This window comes from Lycorma delicatula, chromosome 8 (assembly GCF_047948215.1).
Source record: "Lycorma delicatula isolate Av1 chromosome 8, ASM4794821v1, whole genome shotgun sequence".
Classification (NCBI taxonomy): Eukaryota; Metazoa; Arthropoda; class Insecta; order Hemiptera; family Fulgoridae; genus Lycorma; species Lycorma delicatula.
The window spans coordinates 3,866,964-3,878,857 of NC_134462.1; the positions used below are offsets into that span (position 1 = coordinate 3,866,964).

Sequence of the window (11,894 nt, forward strand, 5' to 3'; positions counted from 1 at the left end):
AGAAGACCAATTTGGTTTCAGGAAAAGTATAGGGACAACGGAAGCAATTTTAGGCCTCAGATTAATAGTAGAAGAAAGATTAAAGAAAAACAAACCGACATACTTGGCGTTTATAGACCTAGAAAAGGCATTCGATAACGTAGAGTGGAATAAAATGTTCAGCATTTATAAAAAATTAGGGTTCAAATACAGAGATAGAAGAACAATTGCTAACATGTACAGGAACCAAACAGCAATAGTAACAATTGAAGAACATAAGAAAGAAGCCGTAATAAGAAAGGGAGTCCGACAAGGATGTTCCCTATCTCCGTTACTTTTTAATCTTTACATGGAACTAGCAGTTAATGATGTTAAAGAACAATTTAGATTCGGAGTAACAGTACAAGGTGAAAAGATAAAGATGCTACGATTTGCTGATGATATAGTAATTCTAGCCGAGAGTAAAAAGGATTTAGAAGAAACAATGAACGGCATAGATGAAGTCCTACGCAAGAACTATCGCATGAAAATAAACAAGAACAAAACAAAAGTAATGAAATGTAGTAGAAATAACAAAGATTGATCACTGAATGTGAAAATAGGAGGAGAAAAGATTATGGAGGTACAAGAATTTTGTTATTTGGGAAGTAGAATTACTAAAGATGGACAAAGCAGGAGCGATATAAAATGCCGAATAGCACAAGCTAAACGAGCCTTCAGTAAGAAATATAATTTGTTTACATCAAAAATTAATTTAAATGTCAGGAAAAGATTTTTGAAAGTGTATGTTTGGAGTGTCCCTTTATATGGAAGTGAAACTTGGACGATCGGAGTATCTGAGAAGAAAAGATTGGAAGCTTTTGAAATGCGGTGCTATAGGAGAATGTTAAAAATCAGATGGGTGGATAAAGTGACAAATGAAGAGGTATTGCGGCAAATACATGAAGAAAGAAGCATTTGGAAAAATGTAGTTAAAAGAAGAGACAGACTTATAAGCCACATACTAAGGGGCATGCTGGAATAGTCGCTTTAATATTGGAAGGACAGGTAGAAGGGAAAAATTGTGTAGGCAGGCCACGTTTGAAATATGTAAAACAAATTGTTAGGGATGTAGGATGTAGAGGGCATACTGAAACGACTAGCACTAGATAGGGAATCTTGGAGAGCTGCATCAAACCAGTCAAATGACTGACGACAAAAAAAAAAAAATTTTAAATGAGTTGTTCCATCATGATGAAAGATATATTATTAGTAATAATACTTTATTAACATTATGCAAATTATGCTTTTAATTTGGATTAAGAGTAACTGCAAGGTTTGAAGTAGGCTATTATACTATAAGATGTTAAAGTTTATAATTAAATTTTATATTTTTTTTTTGAACTTAGGTATATTCAAAAGTAAACATGTGAAAAAATAGTTAATATGAGAATAGATGTACTCGATTTCTAAAAGCAGTTCTTTTCATCTGCCACTGAAGATAAGTAATGACATTAATTAAATGAAAGCTAAAGTAAAGCATGCATACTGAAGTTGATCTCAGACAGTGATCAATATATGCAAAACATATGTTATAGGGATGTACAAAATGGTGGAATAATATAAAGGTACTGTGAGGCATCAGATCTACATTTAGTCTAATTCCAATGTAGGCAATACGTTGCATACTTTCATAGATTCTCCTTACAATTACAGACTTTTGCCCACATTCAATCAACCAATAACGTAAGTAAATATCAGAAAAATCTAATTACATGATGAATTACCAAATTATTCAGTCATGCAATATTCTTTCAGGGGAAAAACAGCTCCCATTAATGCAGCAGTAAGCCTATAAAAAGATGACTAAATATTAAAATAAGATTATTGTTACTTATCTTATAACTGAAGGAAATATCAGGCAATTGTAACATTAAGAATCACCCAAATTTATAACTACATTTTCTTTATGTTTGTTCATACATGGTGTCCTGTTTCAAAAACCTTAATATTCATTTAACCACGATTGATAGAAACAGTAAGATGCTACAGATACACAGCAAGTTTCAACTGTGGACATATTTGTAAATGAATGTAATGTATATGTGGAACACTTAAATATGAATAGATGTTCAAAATACTTTTTAATATTTAATTTTATATAAATGTTTTAAGATGTACTGTACTCGTGAAGGGAAAATCTGAGGATGTATTCTGGTAAACATATAACTAATCACATTGTACAAGTGATTTGTCATTCTGCTCATAAAGTGTTAGGTTAAATTCTCTACTAGATTTTATAACAAATTCAAAAATGCTGAATAATCGTTTATCTTCATATATTCTAATTTGTGTGCATTTATCTTTTGACTAACTAGTAACATATAAATTATAATTTTTATTATTAAAAAAAAACAATATTTTGAAGGATGATAAAAAACTAATAACTCCATGCATTTTCGAAAATTACCTTTGGGAAAGTCGTATCTCCGCAAGTGACACTTAATTGATAACTTCCTCACATTCATAGAAGTTTTAGCAAATTTATTAGCCATGATAAATTCGGCAATATGTACAATCAACAATATATTCCAAACATTTTAATTTTGAAGTATTGGAATTGTTCCAGTACCGATAATACAATATAGGTTATCTACACTTAAAAATACGAAAATCACAGGAACACATTAATAGAACACTAAAAATTCTAATATGCTGCAAGTGATTTAAAACAATTAACAAAACTAAAAGTCGGATTTCATTTTACAAAAGAAATATGTAGATACATTCACAATCATTTTTTACAAAATGCGATACAATATGAACGTGCAAATCCCGCATTAGAGTCGATATTGCCATCTAGTTCAGCTTTTAAATCTAAATGAGTATTATAATTTTGTACAGTTTTCTCTTTATTTTGATATTATTTTACTTCAAAAATGGTTAGAAATAATAACGGTTTACCTTAAATAATTTGTATTCAAAATTTATCTAATAAAATTCTTAGTATAATAAGAAAACTGTATGATTGCTCATGAAACTGTCAGTAAATTCTAGCAGTTTAAAGATCATACTATAAAAAAGTATAAATGAAAGATAAAGTATTACAATTATTTATATAGAGAGGGATAAAATTTACTATGTTGGAGGTACTGTACGCCGTATTCTTAGCCATGCGCACAGCTGTTGTATACCAGTAGAAGAATTGCGCGACTTTCAAATATGTTCTATACGTTTATTAAATTACAACCATATACTAAAAATGTGCTAAGACTGCAGCACAAAACACATCACTGTAATACTAAACTGAGCATTATAGACTAGTCATAATTAAATATTATCAACATTTTTAAGTAACAAGAAATTCGAAAAATTTGTCACATAATCTTCCATTAATTAATTGTTCCCATTTTTGTTGCTGAAAAGCAATGAGAATATTTTTCTGTGTACTCATTATACCATAAAGTGAATATTCAGTTATAAACAACTCGTCTAACCTTTAGTAGAATACAATGAACAAATCTTCCTGTGTACAAGCAATGTGTGTTAGTTACTCAGCTACATCTACTGTCTTAATTTTTAACTTTTTTTTAAGAATTATGTTATCTTTTTCTAATGATATATTCTTTCACAAAGAGATTAAAATATGTTACAGGAATGAGCATTCCTTACTGTCATGTTTCCAATAGACTGACTAACACACTACATGACTGATTCTGGTTGTTCATGTATGTTATCATTTATGAGTTTAGAATAATATTTTACAAATTGTTGTTTGAAATGTGATAGAAATGAAAAAAAAAAAAATAGAATTTAGGTATTTTGTGCAAATAACTGAACTAGTTGTTGCTATGTTTTTTAATAAAAAATCTACAACTTATTACAAAAATTTATTTCACTAGAAAATAGTAACTACTATCAAACAACACTAAATTTCAAGAATGATGAATATTTTAAAGTATACTTTAGTAATAAAATAAATAATAAATATCTTTACTGACACTTATTATTTTATGTTACTTCTTTTTTTCACACTTTCTTCCCAATACATTATTAATTAAAAATCTTTTATCTTTTTAAAAGTTATTTTAAAATAGAATAAACATAACTGAGACAGCAAGTTTGTTCTCTCTGTTATTTTAAAATCATTTTTAAACACTTTTCTAAATACATTAAAATCATTTGCCACCACCCCTACCATAATCAAAACCACTGTCTTTACTGTCACTACTGTAGTATGTTTAAATCTTGATCATTTTGGTCAAGTAAAATAATTAACAAAATGCTGAGTACAATTAACTGCCACTGCTACTATTGCCTTTTATTTTAGCCACTTTATTTTGGTAACGTCATTTTGGTCTTATAAAAAAAAACTATATGCTAATCAATATATTATGAAAAAAAAAAATTAATGACCGTCATATAATAAAAAATCTGAATGAGTCACAACATTTGAAAAAAATAGATCGCCTAGAAAATTAAGGTGAGGTGCAGTTCTTGAAGCAAAGAGAAAAAAGCAAGGGCATTTTGAGAAATTACATTGAGAAATCATTCCTACAGATTGTGTAACTACCATTTCAATCTACGCTACCAAACTGTTAAGGTATTTTTTTTATTATTACTGTGTTTTATACTCAAGAAAAAGCATAATATAGCCTGTAGATTGTCAAAATTAAATCAGTGATTTTAGTTTATAATTTTTATACCGTACTATATATGGTGTTAGAAAAGTAAATTTAAGGAAACAGACTGTTATCAAACAGAAGCTACAACCTCTAGTACCAGAAGATGGAATCCTAATAGGTTTATCCTTCCAGTGCAAATTAAAAAAAAATTATACATAGTTTATGAAAAGCTTATAAAATGAATTCTGCTAGCTTAATCAATTAAAAGATAAAATAAAGGAAATAACTGGAACCATAATAGGAGACCTGTTAGATTATACGTGGTTAATAAAAAAAAAAATTAAATATTACTGAGCCTCAACTAGCTCAGATATTGAGATTTATTGATAAGTAAAACAATTCATATGAGTTAAAGAATTCAGTAAATAAGAAAATTTAAGAAACTTTTTTGATGTGATTAATGTTTAAAATCCTACCACCATTTTATAACTGCAATTATATTTCTTTAAAAGTTGAATGCTTTGGAACAGCACAAAATGCAATTAACTACTTACAGATTATCTCTGACAAATATTTTTGTAGCTACGAGTATATTTATTTTGTTATCTGGAGTCATCAGCTAGTGATGTTCTGATTTTTATCTTATAGTGGTATTTTTCTAGAAGAAATTGGAATGCTAGTTCTGCTATTTCAGACACCAGGAGGAGCTATGTTCCTAATTGTTGGATTCCAGACTTTAGAATGGTATTTGATATTATATTATCAGTAATATTTCAGTTGTTAGTGATAATTCAATTGTCAGTGATTATGTGATTCATACACATAATTTAATAAATTATGTCAAAGTATAAAAATAACTAAAAATTTAATACTTCAGGGATGATTTATAACTGATAACCAATATTTCATCTAATCAGTGCCAGAAAAATTTGTTAAATTATTACTATTTAATACTCTATTTATTTTGAAGCTGGCAGCCATTTTTCATAGTGTCCTGATAGAATTTTACTGAAAGCTACACCACTACTTTTTCTCATCTGCTTTTTTTAAATTCTAACAATTTAAATTTGCTTGAAATATCAATTCTATTATTCTATGCTTAAATATAAACTTAGTTAACCAAACACTTGAAAATGCATACAATAGCCTTCTCTTTTACTAATGCTGCTAATCATTTAGTCACTTAGTAGGCACATGTACATTAAGGATGTATGTGACAGTATACAAATATATATATTTTTTTCTGTCAGAAAAAAGAAACTATAAATTGAAAGAAATATGATTTGTGTAACAATCTAGCTTTAGTTTAGGCTTACATTAAAAAAAAAATTGTGATTAATAACAAAAAAAGTATACTACTACAATGGTCTTTATCAATCGTAAGCTAAATAAAATATAAAAGTTTCTTTAAAAATATTGTGTACTAAGTAGCAAATGAGCTATGACATAAAATTAGCAGCTATTCCTTTGTTAATTACTTTAATTTTGTTTTTTTACAGCCTATAACAATGGTAATTTTTTCTGTATTGCTGAACAAAAGGATTTTCCATTTTTTTACTTCTTCATAATAATTAGTATCGTAATTTATAGACTGTAATAAATTATACCCTCAACTCTAAATTAACTATTATTGTAATAGCATTTTCAGTGCAAATGATTTACATGAAACTGATAAAGAATAATTTTAAGACAATAATGAATGATAGGCATAATTCTTGAAATACGACTTTTCTTGATTACAGATTGGAGGACAGTCTTTTAGGGGCCATACAGTTAAAAATGTTCCTGTGTTTTGTTATTCTACATGGAGCACATAACTTTTTGACTATTACTAGGTGAAGATTGTTTCCAATTTTTTATTACTGAATGAATAATTTTTAAAAGTTTGAACATTAAGTGTGGGGGAGAAATTAAAGCTTGTTGAGAAAACTCTATTGCATTTCATATTGAGTATAGAAGAAACCAGGTCATTCATTTAGTTTCAGATTACATCTATACTAAACTTGTTAAATTTAGTTAAAATTCAATACATGAATTTAATGGTATAACTTTGTGCCGTGTTCTATTATAGTAACAAACTGAACACTGACAATCTTCTGAATGGAATTTCATTAATTATTAGAACCATACAGAACTTGATTGATTCATGGGAAGAAAGCCTTACAGGAATTTTTAAGTTGGAGTATAGAATAAATAGCAGTTGAGTCAACATTTTAAATTGTCCATTGTAGATACAAGTAGCAGAGTTGGTAAACAATTAAATCCTTTAGATTTATTCCTTTGTTTTACAAATGGCTGAAAATAACTAATGTTACATACTTGATTATGGAAAGTGGTGGTGTTGATTTCTTATTTTTTGAATGCTTGCTACAACCTTATTTTGTTGATGTGTTTGTTTTTCATGAAGTGACTATATATGTAGCTGTGGTATATCTAATATTTGCTGTTGGGTTTATTTTTAATTAGAACAGAACAACAGATGATGACCAGGAGACAAATCTGAAAAACCAAAAAAATATTAAAATTGAACTAAATCTACCTATGCTGTTGGTCAGTCAGGCTTAGAAAATGCTGTTATACAAATTTCAATTGTCATAATATCAGAGCATTTTTATGAAAAATATTGAAAATATCTATCAAGAGAAAAACTGACAGTAAATGTAAACAGAATGATGAGTTGTTTGTTCTTTGGAAACCACTCTGCCAGCTCTGGCAATAACACAGACTGAACATATGTAAAAAGAAGAAAATTGTTACTTAAAAAAAAAATTGTGATTACATTGTCATTAGAATCTACATACATAATGCTATTTAAGCATATAAAATTATTGCAGATATAACGTTGAAAACTAGATAAAAATATGCATTATTACCAAACTTGTAGCTTTCTATTTTTATCTGTTTAGCCTCTGGAATCACCATAAAGTATTTCTTCAGAGGATAAGTGAGAATGATATGTATGAATGTAAATGAAGTGTAGTCTTTTAGAGTCTCAGGTTGACCGTTCCTGAGATGTGTGGTTAATTGAAATTCAACCACCAAAGAACACTGGCATCCACAATCTAGTGTTCAAATCTATGTAAAAGCCTTTACTAGGATTTGAAACAGAATTTGCAGCTGCTAAATACTTTAGAATCATTTACAATAAAGGAAATTTTTTTTCAATTAATACATCTTTATACAACTGAAAATAGACCATAAAGAAAATATTGAAAATAAAAAGCACTGGAATTCTCTGTTTATATTCTGGAAACTCAAAATTAAAATTTTTTCAAAACTGGGTTTCTAAAGAAATGCTATTAATGCTCACTTTCTAAAGAAATGCTATTAAAATAATAAGGTTGTATGTATGTGTGTGTAAAAATAACTGACATATAAAGTGTGATAATAATTTATTTACTTTGCAATTGTATAAGGTAAGTAGTGAATTTTTATACTGATGTACGCATCATTGTACTTAACAAAATAAAATTTTTATTAGTTCAGGTAATTGAAAAAAGATTGTTAAATAACAATAACAGTAATATATATATATATTCCTATCTTACTAAAGGGGATTTGTATATGGGTCTGTGTGTGTGTCTGTCCCCCTTAGTTTAGCACTGGAATGTACTGATCACTAGTGGAAAATTCCAATTCGTTAGTACATGTCTCGTGGTGGTCAGGTGTATACTAGTTATAATATTATATATTGATATATATATGCGAAATATGTATTAATAATGTATTTTCTTATTTATGTGATTGTTTTTCTTCATAAAATAATGTATAACCAAAAAGTAGCCACCAGAATGTATCGATCTCACTAGCGGAAAATCCCAATTTATTAGTATCAATTTCTAGAGTTAAATTTCTGTTTTAACTTTTGTTACACAAAAATTCTCAACACTCAAAAAAGAAATATTTTTATACAAGAGGTAATCAATTTTGGACACCTAATGATTATTAGGTCTCGGAATGGGATTCCATTCTGAGATGCCGCTCGCCCAGAGGACCTAGGTGTGGAGGGCACTGCAGTTAGTATATATTCATATACATTCATTCATTCATATTTGTTTTGGTCTTCTTTGGACTGCAGAGAACTCATTGCTTGATGTTCAGCTTGCTCTTCTTTGCTTCCCAGACCTTTTTCATCTTTTCACTATGATTCCTCTTCTGTTCATCTGTCCACTTCTTGACTGTCTTGGTTTGTGATGGTTTGTAATTATCTTTGAAATTCTTAAATCAGTAAATTATTTTCCTCAATTCATATTTGTCTTGTATGATGTCTTCTGTAATCTTCATTTCCTCCAGGACCTTTTGTATTTCTTTAACCCAGTTGGTCGTTGCTTTCATCTGTGTAAAGTGGTTGAAGATATCTAAGTGTCTGTCATAGTCCATTCTTTTGAGGTGTCCAAAAGAATTTTGCATATCTCTTTTGCATGGTGTCTGTGAAGGTACGTTTATAGAGGCTCTCGTTCGTCCGTCATATAAATATATATATACATATACTAGCTGGCCTGCCTAGCCAGAACCTGGACCCTTGAGGCTCCGATCCACCCAGGTGAATCCTAAAGCCAACTCAGGGCCTAATCCACAGCTGCATAACTTGCTTGTTCACCATTCCCAATTTTCCAGGGGGACTGGTACCTTGGACACCCTCAGAGCTTGCTTCAATCGGCATTCCCATTTACCCAGAGGCCCCCACCCTTGGACCCTCAGACTGTATGTTATCCTCATGATTGTGAGAATAATACTGATAAACAATAATTTTAGTATTCAGGCTTTATAGAAACCTGAAAAATAAATTAAATTACAAAAGATAGAATAATAGTAATTAAAGTACACACACCTTTGACGATGAAAAATTCATAACTTATTTTTTTGCCATACTGGTAGAAATGTAATAATGAAGTATTAGGACTAGTCTATTTTTTTCCTTAATGAACATCTTTAATTAACAATTTCATCCTCCTTGGGAACAAATAATATATATATATATATAAATAATATTATTAGATAAGATTATATTATTAGATATTAGCTAATAATAGATATTATTAGATAAATAATATATATATATATATATATTATTTGTTCCCAAGGAGGATATATATATTCCCAAGGAGATATATATATATATATAAAAGTCTGTTATTAATAACAACACCATGAGAGTATCCACAAAAGTGATACTGTGTTAAGTGAGGCAAGTTATAAAAACTTACTTGATTATTTTGTTTTGCTGATTAGTGTTATTATTAATAATCTAATTACAAAAATTCAAAACCTTTAAAGAAAATTTAATTAAATATGTAAATAAATTAAGTTGACTTATTGAATTTTAATTTTAATCAAGAAGGAGGGAAGCGTACAGGTTGCATGGAAAAGAGTCTTCAATCACAGAAGAAATGTTTTTACATATCATGTCTCTTTTGCTGCATAAAGTTAGGGAGTTGAGCTCACTGGCCTGACTAACATATGACCACTAAAGTTGAGATCAAAGAGTGCTCTGAGCATATGAACAGTCATGTTCATATGTTGGAGGAGTTTTTGATTTTGGATGAAATACCTATGGAACCTCAGGAGAAGTCATCTACTTGGCTGAGTACAGCGGATGAGGCTACACAAACATATTTTATTGTCATTGATATAGTGTCACAGACTCCGGATGGAGGGGGGTCTACAACAGGTTGCAACTTGGTTGTCAATTGATGAACTCTGGCGAGCGATTGATTGTGGAGTTGCGGAGGCTGACATTGAGTGATTAGTTCTTAGAGGCTGGCCTCAGGAGGTCTTCCTATCTTCAAATCTAGCGAAGGACAGCACTGAGTTGCCAGAGGATGTTGAGTCTGCTTGGATTATACACATGGGGGGGGAAGTTGAACACCCGCAACATGCACCAGTGTTCCATAATGTTTTCGATTTGGGACCTTGCCTGAGCGGGCAAATTAGAAGCGAGCCAGGTTCTTGTGGTGCAATCCACTGCGTGTGATCTATATGGAGGGGATAATGGATGTAAAATTGATGTGGGCTGGACTGACTATGCTTTAGTGGTTGATTTGCAGTTGGGGACTGCGAGGTGGCCTCAAACATTTGCAGGTGCATACTAAAAGTGATGCAAGATAAACAGGATTGACTAGTCTGGTTTTGTGGGCTCTCGGGTCGGCTTGAGCAGATTCTACGGCATTCCGTGGAGTACATGTGTAGGTGGGTGGAGAAGAAACATTATGTGTATCTTTCATGAGTACCATCAGCATCGTCGTTAAAGAGCAAGAGACCACCCATGGGTTCGCCAACAACAACGTTAGTGGTTAGGGCAGAAGGTAAGACCTATGCTGATCTCCTTTAATCCATCTAGGGGGCAGTGTCGCCGGGTGAGGTCAGAGTCCTCCCTGCATGAAAACTGATAGTGATGCGGCTGAACAACTGAGCAAGAACATCACCGAACAGGTAGAGGGTGCTATTATGGCTTTGATGGGAAGAGGTGGCCGGAGGGTACACTTTCTTGTTAAGGACGTCGACATACTCACTACGAATTCCTAAAGGAACTTCGTCAGGTTACAAGGGAGTCGGTCTCACTAGACCATCCATGTGACCAGCATTTGAAGCGATGCAAGTGATCACCTGGGCAGTGCCGCTCATCTTGGCGGACAAACTTCTGTCTGATGGGCAACTTTGAATTGGGTGGGTAATCTGCTGGGTGATGAGGAGCATCCTTGATGACTTATGTTTTCAGTGCTGGAAGCCAGGCCACAGGGCCAAATTGTGTCTTGGACCAGATTGCAGCGGGCCTGCTTTACCTGTGGCAAGCCTGGCGACTTGTGAACAGACTGTGTGCAGGAGCCTCAGTGTCTCATATGCAAATTGCATGAACATGTGCCTGGAGGGTGTGGATGTAAGATGACTTCACACACATCATGAATTCGCTGGAGTTTGCACAATGAAGCTGCAGTGTTTGTAGGGGACAGCCCCATCCAGGAGGGGTGGGAGGCTCCGACATCCCACCACCAGTGATTAGGTAGAAACTCCTTTACAGTTGACATTGGGGGGAAATGCAAGACTGTAGTCTCGATGGGGGATCCCTCTGGGAGTTTTCCATTAGAGACAGGGCTTCAAGACCGGAGTCCTGACAGAGGAATCCCTTAGGGGTCCCCCACTAGAGGCATGGCATGTAACACAAGACCAAGCCCTGATTACCTGGGTGGGGTCTAGCGCCTTACCCAGGTAGTTTGAGGTGAAGGTACTCCTCAGAGCTGCGTTTATGCATAATTGCGAATCCAGTTCGGGGGGGGGGGGGGTGGCTGGGAGATTACAAATGAAAAAAAATAA

At 32.1% G+C, this 11,894-nt stretch overlaps 1 protein-coding gene across 2 annotated transcripts in view; it reads right to left on the reverse strand.

Moving 5' to 3' along the window:
- Positions 1-2,798, reverse strand: part of LOC142328985 (valine--tRNA ligase-like) — a 72,662-nt gene extending 69,864 nt beyond the window's left edge. Inside the window, exon 1 of one of the 2 annotated variants that reach the window (XM_075373212.1) lies at positions 2,429-2,798. In XM_075373212.1, the coding sequence (XP_075229327.1) occupies positions 2,429-2,513 (85 nt within the window). In that variant the 5' untranslated portion in view covers positions 2,514-2,798. The remainder of the gene's footprint in view (positions 1-2,428) is intronic. The other variant, XM_075373210.1, reaches the window with a different exon arrangement.
- Between the last annotated feature and the right edge of the window lie 9,096 nt (positions 2,799-11,894).